General features: G+C 39.3%; 1 protein-coding gene across 2 annotated transcripts; it reads left to right on the forward strand.

Annotated features, from left to right (window-relative positions):
• Positions 1-1,161: 1,161 nt before the first annotated feature.
• On the forward strand, positions 1,162-26,261 carry thbs2b (thrombospondin 2b). 2 transcript variants are annotated; one of them, XM_052102157.1, is made up of 21 exons: positions 1,162-1,497; positions 1,800-1,970; positions 2,354-2,910; positions 3,389-3,473; positions 7,125-7,336; positions 8,574-8,808; positions 8,897-9,067; positions 9,771-9,947; positions 10,906-11,079; positions 12,282-12,409; positions 12,950-13,102; positions 13,228-13,446; positions 19,002-19,109; positions 19,881-20,040; positions 20,156-20,274; positions 20,646-20,880; positions 22,916-23,143; positions 23,287-23,558; positions 23,711-23,808; positions 24,329-24,468; positions 24,585-26,261. In XM_052102157.1, exons 2-21 carry the CDS (start codon positions 1,904-1,906, stop codon positions 24,590-24,592), a joined length of 3,546 nt encoding a protein of 1,181 aa, XP_051958117.1. In that variant the 5' UTR covers positions 1,162-1,497; positions 1,800-1,903; the 3' UTR covers positions 24,593-26,261. The 2 variants fall into 2 exon arrangements, with proteins under 2 accessions (XP_051958117.1, XP_051958118.1); XM_052102158.1 differs by having other exon boundaries at positions 1,829-1,970.
• The last annotated feature ends 791 nt before the right edge of the window (positions 26,262-27,052 follow it).

Here is a 27,052-nt window from a genome sequence, read left to right on the forward strand (position 1 = left end):
TTCTGAAAACACAAAGGAATGAAAAACTCTTGAGAGAATGGGTCAAATTAAAGTCATACATCTTAATTGGTAAATGCCACATGCTGTGCAGTGTTCATTTATCCAACAGCAATTTGAATGAATAAAGAACAGCTCCCTAAAATGTATTAATTTTAGGTGTTTTAGGGCACTATTTCTTTCCAGTTTGGACTAAATATGAGTTATTTGGTTGTTCTTGTCATCCAGTATTTTTTGAACTCTGTAACTTTGAAAAATGATTATGTTTGTGTTGTAATTTAAGGAAGTATTTTGATAAAAGTTTATCCCAAAGTTTATTATGCTCTGGGCAAGCTCAGGGACTTAAAATGTATTAATTATGATTTGATTATAAGAAAATATTTCCATCATGCTTAAGAGAATGGAGCTTAACAGAGTGGAAGTAAACCCTAAAGTTAGACACTGCAGATGAGGGATACATGAGAGACAGAGAGAGAGAGGGTCAACCTAAAGTTTATTTGTAAATATTTTTAACCATCTAAAATGTTGTTATTATCATATCAAATGTTGTTATTTTATCAAACAGAATAAATTGTTTTGTGAGAGAAAACAGTTTATACCACAGAACAGCACTGAATTCATAAAATACATTCAAAGGAGCCTTTTACCCCAGGGCCTTTAACCCCATTGTACCCTAATATAAAATGTCATGTTTTAACTTTAGAAGTAAGTAAAAATATTTGAAATGAAATGCTATTTTCACTTAATTGTGATATTATTATTATTATTATTAGAAAATGAACTAAGATTTCCATTTTTTTTATTGTGAGTTTTATATTTTTCCAATATATAAAGACAGCCAACAGTATATGATGGAGTCATGAAAATGTTCTGTGTTGTAGGAATGACCCAAATATAAATGTTTTGCACTACATGGTGTACCGTATCTGGAATTTGTCCCAGTACACTCTAAACGTGACCTCAATCTTAACCTTCTCACATACCTATGCTTGTTGTGAGGGCTTCACCCTGATCACAACAGCCCTAGGATTGATTCAAAGCCACTGCATTAGCCAATGAAAACCTCTCCAGTCCAGTGCAACCCGCCTAACCTAGCCTCCAGCCCCCCACCCCCCCCAAACACTCCCCTTTGAAAGCAAATATGCGGTCCCCTCATGATAAAATTCAAGAGAGGTCAGTTATGAAGAGGAAGCGCGCGAGTCCGGCATCATCTGGATTTATCAACTTTGGAACATGAATACATTGCATGCCAAAATTAGGCTACTCCAGAATAACAGTTGATTGTCTGCATCCCTCTTTGTGTAACCCGCTTCGTGCGCGTGGTGCGACCGGCGGCATCTCCAGGTTTTACGCAATTACTTTTTGGTGTTTTTTTGTGCTTATATTGTGGAACTGACTGAGGAGCTGGACGGATAGAATTTTATTTATTTGTCTAAAACAAAAAATTAAACACTCTTTCCATTTTTGTTTTATAATTCACGGAGTCCACCTTTGGTTCGGGTAAGGGGTTTCCCTTTGCTTTAAATGTCATTTGATAGCTTACAGTATATTAGTGATATCGTCGTCAACCTATGTGTAAGTTTCACCACCTGTGATGTACCTGATTGTGTAGAGACACTACAACACAGTGCTTTGTCTTATGATTTAGCTAAATATACACAAATTCATGCACAGAGTTTGGAAAATTTGACATTTTCTCCATTGCGCACGGCGATGCCCAATTAATAGCTTGACAAATTCAGCGGAGTTAGGTGTGTTTTACACCCGTGGTATAAAATCCAATAATGTATTTTTAATGTTAGGTTACCTATCCTGGTTTTCAGCCGAGCAGGGCTACTCGTGAGGAACAGATTATTTTACAAACTTGAACAATCAATATTTGGTTACCATTTTGATCCAAAGAAGAATGATTCTCAGAAGTTGTAACGTCTGGTTGGCGCTTTTGGTTCTGTGCACCTCCGTAAAAACTCAAGGTAATCCTTTATATTTTTCTATACTTTATGCCTTTCATACTGTAAATATATATTCATTTGACTCATCAGAATTTTTGACCATTAGACTGTTTATTTTATTATAGTCTTTGTGCATAAGAACATATTACAAAGATTTGATTTAAAGATTATTATCATATTGTTCTTATTGTTATTTTAATTTTACTCCAATATATATACAGTATATAATAATTATATGATATATTAACATTTTCATAATGGCTACAGCCCCAAACATTTGGTATCAAAGAAAAGCCCAGGGTTTATTCTTTAAAGGGATAGTTCACCCCAAAATGTTGTCATCATTTATTCATCTTCATGTAGTTTTAAACACAGTTGAATTTCTTCTGTGCCCCCACTTCCAGATGCACAGCTGGAAGATGAGACCATTTTCGACTTGTTTGAAACAAGCAGAATCACACGTAAGACTGTCGGTGTGAAACTTTTCAAGGGTCTGGACAGTGATGCTCCAGCATACCGCTTCATCCGTTTCGACCAGCTCCCCTCTGTCAACTCCACTGCGATACAACAACTTCTTTTGCAGATACAAAATAATGAAGGCTTCATTCTGACTGCCACCTTGCGGCAGGACCGCACATCCCGTGGCACCATTCTTGCACTGGAGGGCCCAGGAGAGCGCCGCCAGTTTGAGGTTGTTTCGGATGGCCGAACCAACACCCTAGATTTGGTGTACTGGTGGGCAGATGGCTCACGCAATGTGATCTCTTTTGAGGACGTAGACCTCTCGGATTCGCAGTGGAAGAATATAACGCTTTATGTGCATGGAGAGACTGCAACCTTGTATGTTGGCTGCGGACTCATTGATAGCTTCATTCTTGACGAACCTTTCTATGAGCACCTGAGTGCCACAGGTGGCCGTATGTTTGTGGCCAAAGGGTCCACCCGAGAAAGCCATTTTAGGGTATGTGAATTCACTAATACTGAGTACATTGCTCATAAATGTAAAATGGAGTGCATGAGTTTATGAACAAGGTAGAAATAGGTTAAACTGAAAGAGCATGGTTCTAGAAAGACCAAGTTCAAGTGTTTAGTTCCCAGGAAACACACATACTGATATATTGTATATCTTGAATGCACCATTAAGTTACTTTGGATAAAAGCATCTAACAAATGTGTAAATGAAAAGATAACAAGCTACAAGGTGTACAAATGCAGGATGTCAAGTGTAGTCCATATACAATTTTTATATTTTTCTCACTGTAAGGTAATTTAGCCAGCATTAGTAGTTGCAGAGCATGCCAAGCAAGTTGCTGGAAACTGAATAATAAATTATGGCTGATCCTCCAGTGTTCTGTAAATCCAACTTCCCAGTCATGAGGGATGCATGTGAATGGTTTAAGAAATTGGCAATGCCTGACGGCAGCTGTTGTTTCTTTCAGGGCTTGCTGCAGAATGTACGTTTTATCTTTGACACCCCGCTTGAGGACATTCTGGAGAGCAGGGGATGTGATCTTGGAAACCCAGGTAGGTGGAGCTTGTGAGTCTTAACATTCTCTTAACCAGCCAAAGGAAAAAAAAAAAAAAAGAGTTTTGGAATCAAGATGGAAGTTCCTGTTTAATGGAAACTGCTGCAAAGCACCTACTGCATAACACACAAGTTATACCACACTGACAAGAAGGGTTGTTGTCAGGCTGGACAACTGGGAACGTTGTTACTCCTTTTCTGTGCTATGCAGTCGTGTCTAGTAGGTAACCTCCTGGTTACCTTAAGTCTCACGAGAGCCAATGTGTTTATTGTGTTTATTTGGAGTATTACCAAAACCCTACACCTAAGCTTAAACCAAACCCTAACCTTACCCTACCACTAAATCTAACCTAAACATAACCTGAGTAACAGCAAGACTTAGGTTGCGGGAGATTTATCATCTAGACACAGCCGTGATATATGCCCTGATATAGTATAGGATCTATTCTTGCGCATGACAGCTCTGATTAATTGCTCCTCTCTTGTCACTCTCATTAGATTAAGACTAGTCTCACAAACCAAAGGTTTGACTATTAGCATTATTCTGGCCAAGAACCATTCAAATTATATACAAAAGTCTGTCTGGCATTTAACCACCAATCATATTTTGACAAACACACGGGGAAATCAAATTTCAATGCCATTGAAAGATTTTATGCTGAACCTAAACTTACACTGGCGTCCAAAAGTTTGGAATAATGTAGAGATTTTTCTCTTATAGAAAGAAATTGTTAATTTTATTCACCAAAGTGGCATTCAACTGATCACAAAGTATAGTCTGGACATTAATAACGTGAAAAATGACTCTTAACAATTTGAAAAAAAAGTTCAGAGCTTAAACTACTTCAAATAGTTCTCATCAAAAATCCTCCTCGTGCAGCAATAACAGCTGTCCAGATCCTTGGCATTCTAGCTGTCAGTTTGTCCAGATTCTCAGCCAGTTTTCCTTTGTCTTTGAAGACTGTAGTGTACACCTTTGTATGAAATCTTCCGTTTTTTTGGCAATTTTAAGCATTGTATAGCCTTCATTCCTCAAAACAATGATTGACAAACGAGTTTATAGAGAAAGCTGTTTCTTTTTTGCCATTTCTGACCTAATATTGACCTTAAGACATGCCAGTCTATTGCATACTGCGGCAACTCAAAAACAAACACAAAGACAATGTTAAGCTTCATTTAACAAACCAAACCATGATTACTCAAGGATAAGGTGTTGGATTGATGGCTGCTGGAAATGGGGCCTTTATAGATTTGATCAAAAGTGACTTTTTTCAAATAGTGATGATGCTGTTTTTTTACATCAGTAATGTAAATTAGTTGAATGCCACTTTGGTGAATTAAAGTACCAATTTCCTTCTGAAACACTAAATCTGTACATATTTCCAAACGTTTGGCTGCCAGTGTAGGCAAATCAAGCAAAAAGTTTTAGTAGCAGCCTGGTAGCCTACTTTGTAAACAGACAACAGACCATTGCTTCCCTCAGCAAGCAAACATATATTAGGCTATATATTAGGTCTTTCAACAGATTATATGTACATTAGGGCTATATGCATGCAAACAAACTGAATACCAGCTCCTAGTTTTCCACTTTTAACAGTGCTCTAGTTTGAATATGTTATGCTCAGTTTTTCTTCAATGTCAGCTGAATGTCAGCTTTGAGGTGGCCGTCATAGCTGTGGAAAGAAAGGGAAATGAAGACTAACTGCAGGTTTTTAACATCCCTGACTCAGGGGAAGGTTTTTGGCTCTTGAATTTATAAATAAACATGCTTAGAGGAGCTCACACATGTGGAAACCTGCACACACTCACTAAGATTAGCAACATCAAGCCTGACTGCATAAATTATTAGTTTGGAATTGCAATACTTTGCGTGTATTAGAAGTCTGCTGTATTTGTCTGAACAGGTCATCCATCAATCCAATCTGAATATAAATGAGTTTTCAGGGCAGATCAGTACTCTTGATTTAGGCTTAATATTAGTGTGTTTTTGTATTTGAAATTGTGGTTGTGAGAAGTATGGCATGTCCTTTCTTACATTTATAAAGTGCTTTAATTGTTTTAACTTTTTTGACGCAACAAGATCATGTGTGATATCAGACAGATGAGTCAGTAGGTCATGAGGCCAAAGAGAAAGGAAGAACAGCAATAAAATAAAAGTTAAAGATGAATTCAACCACACACACACACACACACACAGTGTTGTTTTGTCTGGCTTAGTCTTTAGCAATATTCCCATTATACGCCAGCAGTTATATCACACGTTATCATTTAAGGGGAGTATATTATTATGTTTTGCAGTCCTAGTGTAATGTATACTACTGCCCCACCCATACTTTTATACCATGTTCCTTCTGAACTATTTAAAAATAGATTAAGACATTTTTGCTTCAAAAGATTGCAATCAAAAGAGTTGCTGTGATAGGTCTGTGTGCCTAGAAATAGCTTGCGGTTATATGTGTGTTACATCACAAGAACCCATGAAACGTTTTAATTTGGCTTCCTATTACAATCTTTAAGCGCCTGAGTGTCGTGTGTAAAAATGCTTTATTGCAATCAGGTTTAGTTGTCACACTGTGAGAACCCTATAGTCTGCATTCTCCGTCTCCGCATTTGCCTTAAAGGCATGCACAATCTTCCTGTTAGCATGAAGAACATGGTTGACTGCCATCCTATCCCCACTGCAAAGCAGTATAGGAGTTGATTGTGACCGCCCAAGGAGTCCTGCTGATTTCCTTGAATTCATTGCTACTGCAGGCTTGGGATACAATTACCTTTCCAGATCATGTCTAACTGCATGGCTTTTACTACTTTTTCCTAGATCAGTTTTATAAATGTTGTGCTGTGGGTGGGATATTTACTATTCTAGCCTCTTCTTACAGCTGTCATTTATAAAGAATAGATACAGCCACCAATATTAATATTATAAAATATAACATTCTCTCCAAACCAGACGTGATGTGTTAAAGCGTCAAGCGATAAAAGATATTATCTCTTTCATGTTAATCAGATTTTTTGTCCTAACCAGCCATGACCACAACAAGGAACAAGCAACAGAACATTTCTGTGACATTATGCCAGGTAGCCCTGCCCACTGTCAGCTCTCATTGGTCATATAACATTACATTAAACATCAAATATGTTGATTGGATGTGATAGTATCGCATCGTACAGCAGTTGTGGACAGATAGATTGCTTGTCGCTGGAAACATATTGCTTTGCAGATGATAGGACTGTGTAACTTCTGAATTTTTTATTCAATGTCTAGTTTTTATAATGCATGAAATTAGGGAATCATCAAGGACCCTGGCGATCAGATATTATAAATCGATATCTGGATCACAATAAGAAAATATTGTGATACATCGCTTAGTGTATTAAAATTAAAAAAATGGTAGAGCCATAGAAGGATCTTGATGCTAAGGCATGATCTGGAATCTGTAATAGGATCTGTATGGACATCCTAATAAATGGTTAAATAGAAATAACTGAGTGTTCATTGACTTAATAGCACTGTTTGTTTCGTCTTCTCACACTTGACAATTGTTCTTCCCTTTTGCCCTCAAAATATCAATTCTTGTTCCACAGCTTTTGAACCAACCCTCGGAACTCATGTATTAACCCTCTTCTGCAATTCTTCTGTCTTTCCCCAGTGGAGGCGAATGTTGTCAGCGAGAGTGCAGAGGTGGTGGAAGTTCCATCCTCCATTGCCACTAATGTGATTGGCCAGAACACAGATGTTCCAGCAACCAGCTCTTCAGAACTTATGTGTGAACGTTCTTGTGAGGAACTGGCAAACCTCTTCCAGGAGCTCAAGGGTCTTAGAGTTGTCGTTAGCAACCTCATAGACGGTCTGCAAAAAGTGGTGAGTCCTTCACTCTTGTGATGTTGAAATAAAATGTATGTTGCTTTGAGAAATCCAAATGAAACATCCAGATATGACCTACTTTTCCATGTCATTGTAATGCCAAAAAAATTGCTGAAGCGGTATGTTTGTGTGGCAAGCATTACAGTATGAGGTAAAACTGAAAGAAGTTCCAACACTGTGTTGTTTTCCTGCCTTACGCATCTATCAAATTCCAGTCCATTCCAGACATAAACAGGGTTGAGCCACACCTATATTAGCTGGTATGGGACAGGATGGTTTACTAATTATCCAACAACCGACCAATCGATTAGTGAGGTCGGCTAGTTTATATCGATTTTTTTCTTAAGAAGAATTTATTTCTTTAATTAGTATGTTAACATTCTGTTAGATTGTTTACATAGTAAAACCCTTTTGGATAATCTGCATCTTGAAAGGAATCCCCTTTAAAGCACCTCTGCTACAGCCAGACATACACAAAGACTAAAGTCTTTGGCAATAGTGTCATGTCTCATGCTTTTTTTTTGTGTGTTCTGCCATAAGCATTACATTTTTAAGACACAAAAAAATATATTTAAAACTTGCAACTTGAGAAACATGAATTTTGTTTCATGAAGTTGCGCTCCATTTAGCTGTATTTGAACGCATGAAAATGTCTTATGTAAATTCCTCCTAAGAAACGCATTACATTTGGGGCCGGTGAACCGAAAACCAGCCTAAGTAAACGGGGCTTCTTAAGACCGATTACTTGATTAGTCTATTAGTTGTTCAAGCAACCCACTGACTGGAAATATTAAGTTTTGCACATCCCGAATACCTATACTTTGGGTCTTTGCACCCATAAATGCTGTAATGTAAAAAAGACCTGAGAGCTTCCAAAATATATGTGTCCAAAATCTCACATAAAGAATAGGCATGTTGGATTGTGGATGTAAATCTATTTTGTCAGATGTTAAACAAACCAGGGATAATTTTAGCATTGAAATTTCTGTGTGCATAAACAGGGTAATTGGACCATTATTTGGTATCTGCCCACATACCTGTGGCAGAAATGTGAGCTCAGTAAATCACTGTGTTAGAAGTTTTTTTTTTTGTTGCATGCAAAATTTTGCTATTTTTCCTGTTAGTTATGTCTGAGTACATCTAAAGCCTGAATCCCTGTCTTTGAGGAATGACTTCCCATCATTACATGACGAGTTTAAAGAGTAATTCCTTTTAAACTGATATATTTTTTCAGACAGAAGAAAACACAGCAATGAAGGAGGCATTAAATAAGATGCAGAATCCTCTGGAGCAGAGCATGTGTTGGCAAGATGGTCGTTTGTTTGAAGATAAAGAGGACTGGATTGTTGATAGCTGCACTAAATGTACCTGCCAAGAGGGAAAAGTTGTTTGTCGTCAGATCACTTGTCCTCCAGTGGCGTGTGCCAATCCATCCTTCATCGATGGGGAATGTTGTCCAGTTTGCCTTCGTAAGTGCACACCCAAACAAAAACGGTCAAAAACACATACATTTTTAAATTGGTTTATGTTCTTATGATATTGTTTATATTTGTCCAGCAATGGACAGTGAGGACAGCTGGTCTCCATGGTCTGAGTGGACTCAGTGCACAGTTACATGTGGAAGTGGCACCCAGCAGAGGGGACGATCTTGTGATGACATTAGCAACACATGTTCTGGACCCTCAATTCAGACACGCAAGTGCAGTTTGGGAAAATGTGACCGCAGAGGTACAAATAAAAAACTGTATATTTTGTAGCTGTTTTTGTGTGTGTGTATGTGTGTGTGTTGTTGAAAAGAAGTTTCTCCAAAAATAAAAATATCTCATCCTCAACGTCGTTCAAAATCCATATGCTATTATAAAGTAGAAATTGTTGAAGAATTATCATGAAGCTCTTGCCATACAATGACAATTCCTAGTGACCATGTCTGTCAAGACATCTGTCCTCTAAAGCTTTTGTCCTGCCCACATCTGCATCCAAATAAAAAAAAAAATGGTGCATCCATTTTAAATTGGTGCAAAATTGTCATTGGTTCTCATGGATGTAGAAACTCCACATGACACGAAAATGTTTTAATTCCAGACTAAAATGCTTGGGTGAGCTTTGGTGAAGGTGAAGTTTATCAGTAAATAACAACTTACATTTGGGTCTGTTCCTTACACAGAGTGAAGCTTCAAAAAAACTTTTTATAGCACATATAGGAATATAGTGCACAAGTCATATAGACTACTTTTATGGTGTCTTTTTTGTCCTTTTATTGGAATCTCTGTATGTAAAATTGCTGTGTAAAGATTATAAAAAAAATATGCACATGGATTTGGAATGACATGAGGGTTAGAAAATAAAAACAGAATTTTCATTTTTGATTTAACTATTACTTTAAAGAGAACAGTTGAGACTTTTGTAGTAACATTGTGTTTTGCCCTTTCAGTTCGTCAGGATGGTGGCTGGAGCTTGTGGTCTCCCTGGTCGCCCTGTTCAGTGACGTGTGGGGAGGGACTGATCACACATATTCGTCACTGTAATTCCCCTGTTCCACAAAAAGGAGGCAAAGACTGTGAAGGTGAAGGGCGAGAGACACAGAACTGCCACGCAGAGCCCTGCCCGAGTGAGTATTATGTCCCCAAACATGACAAATAAAACTCAACACCAAACTGAGGCCAACCATGCACATGCTCATGTTGAAAACATCTAATTTACCGTGTCGTTCAAATCTTAACTGAAAAACATAGAAAGGGTGATATCATTCTTTCCAGGGCTTATACTATCCTTACAGCAGGGAGGATACACACATTGCTGGTAATTTGATCATCGGTAGATTATGGGATAGACACTTATGACATGCATAATAAATTAGATTTACTTCAGACACAGCACATGACTAGGAACACCCTGAGATTTCTGCAATCAGTGGCTCTGAATGTTTAGGCCGCTGACATCACTTTCACTGAGTAATTAGTTTCGGAGTGAAAAGCTTTACAAGAGAAGGGAAAGCTATGTGCTTTGTCGCCTGCACATTCAGGCGTTTATTTGTTATTTCCATGTTAGTGAGGAATGCGTAAGAGTGCTGTATTTTGTAGATATTATGTAACATAATGTGGGGTCCAGAATCAAATTCATTGATTAAATCATAGCTTTCTGAAAACTGTATTCAACAGTGATTATTTGCCAAGCTTCATTAGTGTAATTAGATCTGTATCAGTTCTTTGAAGTCTGCAGTTAACTATTACTATACTGTGTTCTCTTACAAGTTTGTTGCATTTTTTACAGTGCCATTTGCTTCAGTTGAACAATGAAACAATAAAACTAAATAACGACCAGTTCATTACAACACAAAACATAATAAAAAGCAGATGGACTTTGTCATATTAAAAATCCAGCCTAGAACTTTACATATTACAATTGTACAATTCTATAAACATTCATTTTAAAGGTCAGAAAACAGCTGCTAAAGATGCCCTTGAGGGGCACTCAGTGACTGAGAACAGATATGTGACTGAAAACGTTGGGGTGTGGTCTCTAAAATCGGGACTATAACCCCATGTTGTGTTGGTATGTCTATATAGTTGATGGTGGCTGGGGCCCATGGTCTCCTTGGGCAATGTGCTCGGCAACATGTGGAGGGGGTCTGAAGAGTCGTGTTCGAGAGTGTAACAGTCCTTCTCCGCAGCATGGAGGAAGGAAGTGTCTTGGAGACTCCATTGAGAATGATGTATGCAACCGACAGGAGTGCCCTATTGGTAAGAAAACTGTTTTCACAGTTTCCCAAAGTTGCCCAGATGCCCTTGTTACATGCTTTCTTCCTTATTACGTACTACATTTCTTTATTTTGGTTGGTTTCTTAGTGTTGGAGACTTAAATAAAATGAAAACTGACATAATTTAATCATCCTCATATTTTTATAAACCTGTATGACTTTCTTTTCTCAATGGAAAACAAAAGATTTAGCCTCACTCACCATTCACTTTCATGGTATGGAAAACGATGCAATAAAAAGAATAGTGACTGAAGCTGTCAATCCCTATATAGCCTAACATCTTCTTTTGTGTTCCACGAAAGGAAGAAAGTCAAGAGCGCAACAGTCTGGTTTCTGATGTAAAAATCGTATCCATTTTCCCATAGACTAATTGATTTTCAATGATAACTTATAAAATTTGAAATACATACCTACCTTGAGCTCCATGGTTGTTCATCGATGGTATGCTCCCTTTGAAGTCATCAGTATGCACTATTTCAACTTCAATGTTTAAAAATTGTGTTTGATAGCAGAATTCATGCTTAACAACTGCATTACCCATGGTACAGCAGAGAAAGCTTCACTAATCAGAGAACCAACCAAGCCCTCGTAACATGCCTCAACCGCCCACTCTCATGACACACTGTGATTGATATAATCAAGGTGTCTCTTCACTCTTAAACTACTTATCTAGTAGTGCATATCTGAATATTTTGCAATAAACTTAAATTATATTGTTTCTATACTCATAATCAACAATCTAAAATCAAAAAAAATATTTAATGACTTAATTCGCAATGCTTCATGGGATTGTAGTATGTGCCCTCATGAAAGACGGTAAGTACACAGTCTTGTACCTTTTGTCTTTTTGTTTGATTTTCAAATGCTTTTTTTGGCTGAAACAAAGTCCATGATGTTGTGATTTACCTCGGGGTTGGTTTGGTTAATGGCTTACAACTCTTCTATGAAGGATTTTATGAAAAGTCTTTGGGAAAAATTAATGGGGGAAATACTTCTGGAACCATGTGACAGCTGAATAAGTGGGTGGGCACTGTTGCGCTCTATATGGATTTGGAACAACATGATGAATGATGTAAATTATGACAGAATTTTCATGTTGAGTGAATTATCCCTTTAAGAATAAATAATATGTAATCAATTTTCACATTAAAATCAGTTATAAGAGGTGTTATGTTGATTTCACAGATGGCTGTCTTTCAAATCCATGCTTTTCTGGAGTTGAGTGTAGCACAGCTTCTGATGGATCCTGGGAATGTGGTCCATGCCCCAATGGTTACCGTGGCAATGGAACTTCCTGTGAAGATATCAATGAGGTGAGCAAACTGGCATCAAATTAACTGGATCAGAATAATTAGTGGTGCTTCGTACTTCATACTGGGCATCATACTTGCCCTAACCTTAAGTATTAAACTTCAGTGCCTGACTTGTTCCGCATTGTTCATGCTACGGACATGAATGATAATTAAATTTGTGTGAATCAAATGAAACTTCTAATCATAAACAGAGTTCCTATTTTTACAAAATGGATGATAAAATGGGCAGAAATATTTAATAGATTTACATTGAAGGAGGTATCCAAGCCACATCTTGAGACCAGAATATCATAGATTCTTTGAGGTCAGCTCTTTTAACCTCTGCCAACAAGCAACCACCTTACATAGCAATACACTACAGAACATTCGGATCACTATAACAGCCTTGGCACCATGGTGGTTAGTTTTGCATGGGCAATCACAACTCACACGTATGTAAGCACTGTGTATACAGTGCACTATCTGGCCAATCTTATCATTGTAACTCTTTTCTCTTTGTCTCTCTCTCTTTATTACTTCCTTCGCCCACTGTGTGTGCAGTGCGAAATGGTTTCAGATCTATGTCATAAGGTGGGTGGTCTACAGCAATGTGTGAACACAGACCCAGGATTCCACTGTCTGCCCTGCCCCCCGCGCTACAAAGGGACTCAGCCCTACGGCATGGGAGTGGAGTCAGCTAAAACCAACAAACAGGTCAGTCATACACACATCAGATCACATACCACTCACTGAGCACCTAATTTATGTCCATCCTCCCAGCAAATACATCTGTGTTTAAATAGACAATTTTTTATTTTCTGTTTCTTCCTCATGAATAGGTGTGTGAACCCTACAACCCCTGCAAGGACAACAGCCACAGCTGCCATAAGTATGCGGAATGCATCTTCCTTAGTCACTTCACTGACCCTATGTACAAGTGTGAGTGTCGTATTGGTTATGCTGGAGATGGCATCATCTGTGGAGAGGACTTTGATCTGGATGGATGGCCCAATCAGGATCTTGTGTGTGGAGCAAATGCCACCTACCACTGCAAAAAGGTACTTCATTAACACTAATGTTAATTAGTTATTGTTGTCCCATTGTGGATAAGCCAGTGGTCAGTTTAATAGGACAAATGCATACAACATCCTACTGCATTTAACTGTGAAGTGCCTATTGTTTTCTGTGTTAAACACTTTAAGTATGCCATTTGTAGAACAAATTCCCCAAAATGTATAAACACTGTGGCTCTGTGCCGCTATCAAAACATTGCTTTGTTTGTTTGAACATTCTGACCAGCCTGATACAGCAACATTGGCCCAACCACTGGAGACATATGTCTCTGCAGAACAAAAATGGGCTTTTCCAAATTGGCATTTTCAAAAAGGGATGGGCATTTTTCAGCCACTTTACCCACTTTACACTATTTGATTTGCCTACATCAGTCCCGACTTTCATTGGATAGATTAGAAATGCCCATACTGGTTTGGAAACGCCCATACCGGTTTGAAAACATGATAGATTGGGAAACACCTATTATTGTTCTTCAGAGACCTATGCTTGAACCATTGTGTGAATTTTGGGTGGAACTATCTGTTCCCCTTCTTTCACTCACTCGACGTTGTGTCGATGTAGTGACACTAGGGGTCACTCCTGGGAGCCCCAGACATCTCTGATCTTTGAGAAAAGGCCATTGAAAATAGGCGAGTGGAATTTGCATGCCACTCCTCCAGACATACGGGTATGTAAGGAGCTGGAATGCAACCACTCATTCTGACTTCTTCAGAGCTGAGCGGAACATCCTAAAAGAGTATATTTCCCTTCTAAAAGAGTGGCTCTCACGGCGAGCGTCTTTTTATAGATGTCTTTTCTGTCTGTATATATTTCTTGGTTGCGATTGTTACCTCTCCGCTTCCCATGGCCACAACACATCAAGTGTTGGGCGCTGCCCACATGGGGACAGCGTTCATGGATGGTCACATTCTCATTGTGAGAACATGATTATGGCAATGTTGCAGTTGCGGCTTTCCCCAGGGAAAGCCCCCCCAGAGGCTCCCCGCCATGGTCCTTCTACATATGGGTTCGAGGCCATGTCGGTTAGCATTGGGAGCGATTTGGGGATTTCAATGGGAGCCGCTCTGCCAGGAAACCCCCCGCGGATTCCCCAGCATGCTCGTTTCCCCAGTGAGTTCTGCGATGGGACTGCCGGCTTGTCTCGTGGTGACTGGTGGAGCCGTCTGAGACTCCCATCCAGGGCCTGTAGGTTTACGTCATCACTGATGACTAGGGCCAGCAGTGCCACTGGACAGGCCTCCTGGCACTGCAGCAGCAACACTGGTTCTGCCCCAGTCCGCCCAAGTTGGCTGGCCTCAGCGTGGAGCCACCAGCAGAAAGCAGACGCCACCCGAATCACAGCCGGTCGCCAAGAACCCAAGAAAGGCTTCAAAGCGCTCCCTAAAATGGGCAGTCCAGGAAGTTGGAGACCCGCTGCACAGGAGCTGGTAAGAGCACCATTCCTTCCCCCGGTGGAAGGCCGGGTGGAGGATCCCTGTTTACCTTTTCTTATGATTTCGCCACACGCTCCAAGGGTACCATTTCTCTCTGGCTGGTTCGGCACCCCGGTGGCAGGGTTCCCGCCACCGTGCACCAAGCTGTGGTACAAATCCACCACCGATGTGATGGACTCCACGGGTCATGAGGATGGTCTTCTTCCTCTCCCATCCCAGGCTGTTCCGGAAGTGGTCATAAGGAGCCAGGTAAGTGCTTTGATGTCCCTGGACTCTGCATGGCCACAAGTGGCACCTCAGGCTCCGCCCCATCTCGAGGCCCTGCCCGCCGGTATGTCAGACACGATTGTTCCCTTCGTCCAACTCGGGTCACTGCAGTGAGAGGCGAGAACGCTGCTGCTTTGTGCGCGAAGATCGCCTCCCTCCTATGGAAGGATGCAATAGAGAATGTTCCTCCAGCCAAGATGAAGAAGGGGTTTTTACAGTCCCTACTTCATCGTACCCAAATAAGGTGGCGGGTTGTGGCCAATCTTGGACCTGCGAGTTCTGAAATGGGCTTTGATAAAGACTCCCGTTCAAGATGCTGATGCATAAAACGCATTTTAGTGAGCGTCTGGCATCAAGAATGGTTTGCAGCGGTAGAACTAAGGATTGATACTGCCATGTCTCGGTTTTACCTCGACACAGACACTTCCTGCGGTTTACTTTCGAGAGCCGGTCATACCAGTACAAGGTCCTCCCCTTCAGTCTGTCCCTGTCACTTCACACTTTCACGAAGGTCACAGAGGCAGCCCTTGCCCCGATTAGGGAAGTAGGCATCTGCATTCTCAACTATCTTAATGACTGGCTGATCCTAGCTCACTTCACAGGATTTGTTGTGTGCACACAGGGACCTTGTGCTCAGGCATCTCAGCCAGCTGGGGCTTCGGGTCAACTGTGAAAAGAGCAAGCTCTCCCCTGTTTAGAGTATCTCTTTTCTCGGTATGGAGTTTGACTCGGTCTCAATGAGGGCGTGCCTCACAAACGAGCATGCACAGTTGGTACTGAACTGTCTGATTACATTCATGTCATAACTCGCCCTCCGTCTCCTCCTCTGGAGTCAGAAGCGACTCAAGTCGTTGTGAGCCACTCATACAGCACAACCTCAACAGCACAGTGGACGCGCTGTTGCAGCAGGTCATGCTCAGGGAAGATTGGAGGCTCAACCCTCAGGTGGACCAGCTGAATTTGATTCGATTCGGTCAAGCGCAGGTGGACCTGTTCGCTTCCTGGGAATCCAGGAAGAAGACCCATCCTTGGCATTGCTGTGTCCAGTGCGTGCTTTGCGCATCTACTTCGATTGCACGCTGAGCTTTAGAAGCTCCGAGCAGCTCTTTGTCTGCTTTGGTGGACAGCAGAAAGGAAGCAACAGAGGATCACCCACTGGGTCATTGATACCATTGCTATGGCATATCACACCCAGGACGTGCCTGGGCTGCCACCTGAGTCATGGGCTGCTCTCACTTCGACCACCAGGCAGGCGGTATCGCAGCATCAGGTCCCGCACCAGCCGACTACATGACAGTTTCTTCCCCCAAGCAATCAGACTTTATCTCTCACGATCAACAATCAGCACTACACTTTATTAATCATCATCTTGTACCAAACACTGGACTGTCATATATATTCTCCCCAATTCAACGATGACTGTATATATATTTTTATATACCCTTACCCATATTTTTTATTTTTATTGTATGTGTATTCTATATTGTGTGTATTGTTTACTGTACATTGTATATTGTGTTGTATAAGTATGTGTACATTTGTTATGTAAATTGTGTTGTGTAAATATGTTGTTTATTTTAATTGGTACTGCTATGTTATTTGGAACTTCACACAAGACTTTCACCTACTGTTGCACTTGTGTACACAGTAGTGTGACAATAAAGTGATTCGATTTGATTTGATTCCCCTACGGGGCTGTGCACCCATTCTACCAGGGGTGTAGCGGCCACCTGGGCTCTGACCAACGATGCCTCTTTAGCAGACATCTGTAGAGCAGTGGGCTGGGCAACACCCAACACCTTTGTGAGGTTCCACAACCTCCGGGTTGAGCCGGTTTCATACGGTGTATTGTCAGGATCAAACAGGTAAGTCTAGGGACAGCTGGCCGGGTATACCACTTGCTTAAAGTAGGCACTTCCCCTCCCTTGAGTTTTCAGAGAAACTCGCCGCCGGCCCAGTACGTGTGTCAATTTGGCCCTGTACTGGGGTAGGTGCTCCACATGTGTTGGTTATCCCATTGATAACCCTGTGTGATGTATTTTCCGCAAAAGGGTTTCCCCGTTGGTAAACCACATCTTCCTTGGGCAGAGGCCTCTCTGTCCCCGGTCACCGTGTTTGAAATAACTCCTCCCCCTTCGGGTACCACGGGACCCTTCCAAGTGACTTGCTTCCGCATGTGACGTATTCTCACTCTAAAGGCCCCCCCTCTCCAGGCGGGGTGTGGTCTCTGCCGTGTCCCCCTCTTTTGAGGGACACCCCACGAAGTGGACCTTATATGGCCCCCAGATGAACGATTTCATTCCTTTTGGGGAGAAAAAGAGAAGAGGCCGTGGCTGGGTCAGCCGGTCCTTATTTTTTGAGCAGTCGACTTTTCCCAGAGGTGCTAGGGACAATTTGACACCTGCAAGTGTGTTGGGGTAGTTACGTGACAGCCTGGTATTCTGGCTATGAGGCACACAGAGCTCTGCCCGTCTTGCACCTCCAGTCCACGTAACACAGTTTATTAGTTGTGGTGTTTTCAATAGGGGCCCCTAATGTCACTACATCAACACAACGTCGAGTGAGTGACAGAAGGGGAACGTCATGGTTACTAATGTAACCTCCATTCCCTGATAGAGGGAACAAGACGTTGTGTCCCTCCTGAACACTGAACTACCCACTGAAATGGCCGGGACCTTGTCTCGGCTCCTCAGTGTGAAACCTGAACGAGTGGTTGCATTCCAGCTCCTTACATACCCGTATGTCCAGGGGAGTGGCATGTAAATTCCACTCGCCGATTTTCATTGGCCTTTTCTCATAGATCAGAGATGTCTGGGACTCCCAGGAGCGACCCCTAGTGTCACTACATCAACACAATGTCTCGTTCCCTCCATCAGGGAATGGAGGTTACTTTAGTAACCATGACGTTTTTCTGACCCATTACAGATGGGAGGAGTGTTCAGAAAACATGTTTGAAAACAGAAGTTATGAATTTTGCATTTCTGTTTGGTGATGCTAGTGGTGCAGAAATGATACACTTTAATTATTTTAAGTGTATACACTTATGGGGAAAACAATCTATTAATGGGTTACTTATATCTGTTTTGCAGATTAAGCTGGTATAGAACAATTATTTTAACATTAAAAAAATTATACTCATCAGCTTTAAGACAACAGATTTTCTGTTCCATGCTAATTGTACTCTACTTTGTAGAGTCTGTTTTTTCCAAAAAATATATTTTATTTAATATAAGCCAGACCTTCTAAAGGTTTATCTGCGATCTGGTGACTCTATGAGAAGGTTGCTAAGAAAAATAAAATGGAAAGAAATATAGTTTATCCTTAATAAACCCCACAGGACAATGGCATCATGTCAGGCAGATGGCCCAATGACCATTAACTAGAAGAATGATTTGATTTGGCTCAGTGTTAATTGTGTTGTGCCTTTTGGAATCGTATATTTTATATCCTTAAATGTCTTTGTGGTGAAGTGTTTTGCAAAAGGGAGAAAAAAAGTATTAATTACATCATTCATCTCCTGTAATGGATAATTGCTTGATTGTGTCATGATATTCTGTGGAGAAAAAACAGGACCACAATCTGTAAGACATCATATTTTTGAAGCATGGCAAGCAAAGAGAGCCAAACAAGAAGCTATCAAGAAAGCATAAAATATGTGCGCAAAATAAATAAAGGATAATATTGGTATAGCAGAAAATAACGGAGGAACCTGAAATTCTTACATACTGCAATTCGGCTGATTTGAAGTGGTTAATTTGATATGTTTAACTATTATTATCAGATGATTTCTTGAGTATGTTTCTGCAATAGACTTTAAACTTCTTTTGTAATCTCTGCAGGACAACTGCCCGACTCTTCCCAACTCTGGTCAGGAGGACTTTGACAATGATGGGCAAGGAGATGCTTGTGATAAAGACGATGATAATGATGAAATTATGGATGAAAGGGTGAGCACATTTAGTACACACAGTATGAGGTTTATGTAAAGCAGTGTTTCTCAACTGGTGGGTTTTGACCCAATGAATGAAAAACGTTTCCCATATTTTTTGTTGTTGACATCAAAGGCTCTGCATCCAATCAATATCTACAGGATTTTGGCCTAATAGTCAAAAACCATAAACAAAACAATGCAACGTAAAAGATAAAACAACCCAGATTACATTAAAAACAAAGATAAACAATGTTTGTGCAAACTAAAATGTGTTATTTCTGTGGTGAATTATTGAATGCAGAGAGCATGAAACTATTGAAATTTGAAATCTAGAAAACAAACAAAATATTTGCCTATTGTTGTTATATTAATACATTTCATGTTTGATTGTGAAGACCATTTTGCTTACTTTTGTAATGCAAATTACCAAATTTTACTATTCTAAATTTTGGAAATGTGTTGGGTTTGCCACTTAGGCCACACCCACAACTAATCCACTTTCATTTGAAAAGAGTTTCTTAACATCATTGTTTTCAAGTATGCAGTAATGGAGAGAATTTTAAATATGCTTTCGGTAGAGGAAAAAGCCATTTTAGTGTAGATGAGAGGCGTAAACGTAGCAGAATTAATGCATTTTCAAACTAAAATGTATTAGTGGGGACTAGTGTAAAGTATATGTTCTGAAGCAAATCCATTTGAGAATCATTGAAATCATTAAAGTTGATATAAAATTGTGCAATATCCATATGGACGCATGTACTGTACTTTTATGACATATTTCTTCTAGGACAACTGCCCCTTGATGTATAACCCCAGGCAGTATGATTATGACAAGGATGATGTCGGCGATCGTTGTGATAATTGCCCGTATGAACACAACCCTGCACAGACTGACACCGACAACAATGGAGAAGGAGACACCTGTTCCATTGATATAGATGGAGATGGTATAAAAGATAGCTTTGATAATTCATTAAAAGCCATGTGACTACTTTTGGATTGCAACTGCTGTGTGACTAACAGGTGTGTGATTCACATGTTTTTTTATACTTCTGCTTTCAGAGATTCTAAACGAGCGAGACAACTGCGCTTACATTTACAACACAGACCAGAAAGACACAGATGTAGATGGCGTCGGAGACCAGTGTGATAACTGCCCCTTAGTCCACAACCCACAACAGGTCTGGATGAAACAGAGACTGACTGGTTTTGCAGTGTACATCTTGGGATAGTACATCTTAAAGGGATAGTTCACCCAAAAATGAAATTTCTGTCACTATTTACTCAACCCCAAATTGTTCCAAACCCATATGACTTTCATTTCCTTTGTGGGACACAAAAGGAGATGTTAGGCAGACCATAAGCCTCAGTCACAATTCACTTTCATTGTATGGAGAAAAAATATGCATTGAAAGTAAATGGTGTGGCTAACAGTCTGTATGACTTACAGACAGTAAGTCAAATGGGTTTGGAACATTATGAGGGTCAGTAAATGAAGACTTGATTTCAGGGTGACTGATTTTTTACCAATGTAACCATCTTGTTTTCATAGACGGATACAGATAATGATCTAGTTGGAGACCAGTGTGATGACAACCAGGACATTGATGAAGATGGCCATCAAAATAACATCGATAACTGCCCCTACATAGCCAACTCTAACCAAGCTGACCATGATGGAGATGGAAAAGGAGATGCTTGTGATCATGACGATGACAATGATGGTATTCCTGATGACAGGGATAACTGCAGACTGGTTCCTAACAAGGACCAACTGGACTCTGATGGTGAAAACACAATTATACATACAGCAATATAACAGAAAGTCTGTTGTTAGCCTCTAGTAATAGTATTTGATTATTAATCAATTTTTGAGCATCCAAATCACAAGGAGGAAAATTCACTGTCATTTGTACTCATAGGTGGCATTAGACTACATTTATTGAGATATTGTCAGTCTGTCAGCATGCCCACAGTCAGTTCACTGACCATCTGATGCATATTACACGTATTACTGGGAAGCAGTCGGGAACTACTGTACAGCTAGATTGCCCTGACAGAAACGGAACTTTTGGGAGTCAGGGTGCACAGGTTTTAATTAGGTTGCAGGGTAACACAGTCGTGTTTAAAGGTATTGTGTTGATATTATGAGTGCTTTTATGGAAGAATAAATCACTGGATTTGCCAAAGCTTGACAAATTTGTAGCTTCAAATCTTTAAAAGATGCTTTGAGGCACTCAGTAGCAAGCAATCTAGATATTAATTACTTATTACTATTGTAGGACAGAATTGTTTTTGGCCAGATTAAGCTTAAAAATGGACCAGACTTTATGCTGCAAGTCAAAAGTCTGGGGTTTTGTTGAGAGGGTTTGACTGACTGTCCTTTTGACCCCAGAGTAAGGAATGTGTTCAATGATGTGGCCTTTCTAGACTGCCTATAGTTATGTGTCTGATTAATGATATCTGGCGCTGCGGCATCATGTGAACAGTTTCTCTGCAGATCATCAGAAAACCGTAGAGATAACCGATAAACAACCTCTAAAATTTTCCTCTGGGCTCCCCACACCTGTTTGTCTTAATATGCAAACCTGCCTTCAATTTTATGTCAAGCATGCCTTTATTGTTTTGGACGTTCTTCATATTTCCTATGAGGGTCACCCAAGAATCTGTCCCATAAAAAAAGAAAATCAAAGGAAAGGCATGAAAAGCAGGCTGATAAGAGGTGTGTAAAGTTCTTGCTGGCATCAGAAATGCAGAAGAGTTACATCCCGGGGTAATACTCTGCATGTCTTTATGTTTTACGAGGTATTTCAGACAAAGATATACTCCGCTTGACGTTAAGCCTAAATGCTATAATAATGGAATAAGTTCTTTGTTGTCAGGCCATGCTTACTGATGGGCCTTTCTTTTATAAAGTGGATTTGAAATTTAAGTAGGGTGAAATTTGCCATGGCATTCCAATGGGTGTTCGTTTCAGAGCTTCTCCTTACACTCTCCAAGTGCTAGCTGAAGCTGTCACGGTCTAAGGGGAGATTGGAGATCTTTGAGTTTCTTTTGGCTTAGAACGCAGAGCCTAAAGCTTTGGGAAAAGGCATTGTTTCCCATCTTTCCAAGAGGGAAAGTACATCTTGGCTTGGACTTTACTGTGATGCCATTAGTCTGCAGATCAAATGATTAAATCATGTGAAGCTTAGATTTGAATTATCTAGGTCAATGAGTTTTGAGTATTTTATAAAGCGCTTCTGCCAAGTCTTCACAAAAAGAGGGTATACTGCTTCATATGACCCCATAAGCACATGAGGATTTGTTTGTAAATAATTATTAAAATAAATTGACAATCTTTAACACTATTGCGGCTTTCAAGTGGCATCAGAAATATCGTAACTGCATGAATGATATATTTAATATTTGGAAACTCAGAATTCTCGATGATACCAGACTTATGACAATGGAAGGGACTCTATCTCATGAAAGATAGCGAATTTGTGACATTCTTAATTTCAGTTCTGTATTCCAGAACAGTCTAATGGTGTGTACTGGGTTTGGTGGATGTGGCTTGAAATTTCTGGGAGGAGTTAGTGTTTGAAATTTTTGTCTCAGTTTAGGGATTTTGAAAAAATCGAAACCAAGTTTGTAGAATACCTACATGGCTTTGACAAGCCAACATAATAACGAATACCTGACTTTTACATAGGAGCTTCCCTGCTGCACTTGAAGGCAGCATATATTTAGGAGCAGGTCAAGAAAGAGCTAGGTTTTAGGAGCAGGTCAAGAAAGAGCTAGGTTCAAGCATTGCTGAAACATTCTTAAATCTTCCCCTAGGTGATGGTCGTGGTGACACTTGTGAGAATGATTTCGACAACGACAACGTCCCAGATATCTTTGATGCATGCCCGGAAAACAGTGCCATCAGCATCACAGACTTCCGCAAGTTCCAAATGGTTCACCTAGATCCCAAAGGAACCACGCAAATTGATCCCAACTGGGTGGTCCAAAATCAGGGCAAAGAGCTTGTGCAGACTGCCAACTCTGACCCTGGAATTGCAGTGGGTAAGTAGTACATGGCATTACAAATGTTTCAGAAGCTTGTTTCTCATACATGTCATAGCTCATCTCATAGCTCATGTCATAGCACATATTAAAATGTGGCAATATTGATTTTGTATTCTGACCTTGTTTCTGCACAATAACAGGCTTTGATGAGTTCAGCGCAGTGGATTTCAGTGGAACCTTCTATGTGAATACAGACCGGGATGACGACTATGCGGGCTTTGTTTTTGGATACCAGTCAAGCCGACGATTTTACGTCGTAATGTGGAAACAGATCACGCAGACATATTGGGAAGACAAGCCATCAAAGGCATTTGGCATCTCTGGTGTATCCCTTAAGGTGATCAACTCCACCACAGGCACTGGGGAAAACCTACGTAATGCATTATGGCACACAGGCAACACCAAGCAACAGGTGAACATTCTCTTGATTTTTATCTGTCCTGACAGATTTCTCTTTTCATGCCATTACTAACAATAAACTGCCCCATAAATTTAAATGATTCAAAGCATTACTCTCTGTCTTAGTACTTAAATTGATAGATGGCTTTACAATGCATCTTTTAGGTGCGCACTCTGTGGCATGACCCAAAGAACATCGGATGGAAAGACTTTACTGCATACCGCTGGCATCTCATCCACAGACCAAAGACTGGCTTCATTAGGTAAAGGCTTGGACTCTTGTTCTAGTCATCAACACACTCTACCTGTTTTTCTTAGGACACATACATTTTTGCTTGAACTTTTTGACCAATGACTGTCCATGACCGATGAGACTTTCATGACATTCACATTAGTTATTGTTTTGTTGTTCCTGATTTGTGGATTAGTCCGTTTTTTTAAATAATTTTATAGACTTTGCACTCCTGCAGAGCATTTCTGGCCAATGAAATATCTTACACCCAAGTATAGCTAAACTTAATTCACTATAGAAATTTTTGCCAAACTTTACAAAGTATTTGTTGATATTATTAATGTATTAGTTATCAAGAACTAACAATTGACAATATGTAATACTGCAAATGTAAATGTCCATGTCTTTGGGATCCCTGATCATTCCAGTTAACCAAATGTTAATGTTGGAAAAGTTTATTTGTGGTACCATTTTTGTCTTTTTAAGAAAAGAAAAATGTGAATTTTAAAGAGCTATGTATAACTTAATACTCAATATCTTTTTTCCCTCAGAGTTGTAGTGTATGAAGGCAAGCAGATCATGGCAGACTCGGGTCCCATTTATGACAAGACGTTTGCTGGTGGGAGACTCGGGCTATTCGTTTTCTCCCAAGAGGCCGTCGTCTTCTCTGACCTCAAATATGAATGCCGAGGTGAAAAAAAAAGATTTCTTATAAAAATATAATATTGAATCTCTGATTTCAGTAATTTTGTGATTCTTGTGATCTTCCTCTCTTCTATCATTGTGATTTGTATTTCTTTTTTGCAGATAATTAAGTTTTATTGGAATACCATGGACTTTTTTTTATCAAAGTGAAACCAGATCAGTGCTGTGCTTTAGTGGATGAAAATTTTGACTTTATGCAATGAGTGCCCACATGAGGGCAACACTTACATCCAAGACTAGAAGTGCCTTGAATAGGTGAATATACCTTGCAGTTGATATCAAAAAGTGTGGGAGGATACAAAAGTTTGGTAAGACCACAGCATTCATTTGAATTCTCTGTTAATAGTTGCACAAATAATCTTTGTAATGCTACAATGAGTCCTGCCATCTTGAATATGAACCCAAGACTCTGTGTTGAGGGTTTGTAATTTTTGTTTTGTTTGTTTCAAATCATTTAGTCTTTTAAATGTGCTTTTCTAGTCATTCTTATGGAGAAATTGAATGCAATAGTTTTGTGGTTGTTGCGAACATTTAGGGAGATGTATTATATTCAGTCTTTTACTACTATCTACTGTAACTTATTTGTCTGTTTTTCTGTGCAAATATATTAGTTAACATCACTTTAAAATTTCCTCTTGCTGACAACTTGTAAATACTTATTTATTTGTTTACATTGACACATTTTTACAAATTACATTTAAAAGGATGTTTGCATATGTTTTCAAATTGCGTTCATGGTCATAGTCAGTAAGGCTTTATCATTGGCTATTGCTGTATCTACAGTTAAATTGAAAGTGTTCAGATATAAAGGGGATGAAATAAGGTGTCATATTAGTATTTGATTAATGCTTACAGTTATATATATATATATATATATATATATATATATATATATATATATATATTCCTGAAAGACAACATTTTAGAAATTTCAAGGTATTTCACATTTCTAAATTAAATGAGTCTGAATGAAAATAACCAATGCTTAAAGCGATAGTTCACCCAAAAATTCTGATTTTATCATTCATTTGCATTGCATAATTTTTCCAAAAATGAAAGTGAATAGTGACTAATTCTTTCATTCTGTCTGAAATAAAATCATGCATACATTTGGAACAACATGAAGTTGGGTAGATAATGAAAGAATTTTCATTTTTGAGTAAACTATCCCTTTAACATCTTGTGCCTTAAAGCCATAAATACCTCAGAGATGCAGTTTTTGCAGTTACTTTTCATCCAAAGCACCATGCAACTGCAATAGCAGAGACTTGCCTTGCTCATAGGTACAGTGGTAATAAACCAGAATTGTGATCTCATTAACTAACTAGCCAGTTTCTAGGTCACCCTGTCTTGGGATTGAAAATGCAATTCTTTTAGTTATCCACACTACCACCACCCTCTTTTATATCCCCTTAAATCCAAGGAAATAGATCGTTCAGAAAACACCATAGAGTAAACTAATATTAATCCTATATTAGAATGAAGGGAATATATTTTATGCCTTTTTATGTCATTTACAGTACACACCTCATTTGCATATATCATCTTCATTTCCAGCTGTTCTCAGCAACCATTCAATCCGTTCAACACCACGTGAACCACTTCATTATTCGATTGTACGATTTTAGACTCATCTACAATGTATAGCTTGCTGCTAGTCACATTAAAAATGTATTATAATTGTGAGTATTAAAAGTCGTTCCTGATATTTTTTCCACTCATATCCATTTTCATAACAAACATGTGATGAAATAACTTGTCAATAAAATTATATAGACAAACTACATTGCTCTTGTTTGGATTTATTTATTTCCATTCACATGCACTTCATCCAAATCAGAGTCCGAAGGTATTTTATTACATTTTTTACCATTAAATGGCCTGCACATTTATGCAATAAATTAAATTATTATAGAATATATAAAGCTTTAATTCTAAAATCAAGAAATAATCTGTATTTAAGGGGTCATGAAATGCTCTGTTTTTAAAACAATTTTATTATCTTCCTGAGGTCCACTGATAATTTAAGTAATTTTTTTTTGGCACCAAAATTTAGTAATATATGATCATTTTACGCCCTGTCTCTGGCCCTTTGTCTGAAATCTTAAGTTTTGGCATAAGCGCCTACTTAAAACTTCTAAATAAACGCCCACTGTTCTGATTGGCTAACATGGTGCAGCCCCTCAAATACAGCCATATATATTTAAAACTCAATTGGAAGAGAATGAACAAGCTCCATTTTAATATTAAAAATGTCATGGTTTACACATAACGCACACCCAACACATTGCATCTGAATATTTTAACGGTTCATTTCAAGCAACATTTAACACTCAGCACCATAAATTATCAAACAATCATGACATTAAAAATATTCATGAATGAAACGGTTTACTTACATTTTTTATCTGATCTAAGTGTTATTAAATGCCCAATTCTTCAATAGTTCATTTGCAAGGCTTGAAACGTATCATGAGTGGTTCACAAGCAATCCATGCTGATAGCCAGGAAAACATGAAATCCACGCTGATATGAGCAAAAAAACATGAAATCCACGCTGATATGAGCAA

This window comes from Xyrauchen texanus, chromosome 33, assembly GCF_025860055.1.
Source record: "Xyrauchen texanus isolate HMW12.3.18 chromosome 33, RBS_HiC_50CHRs, whole genome shotgun sequence".
NCBI lineage: Eukaryota > Metazoa > Chordata > Actinopteri > Cypriniformes > Catostomidae > Xyrauchen > Xyrauchen texanus.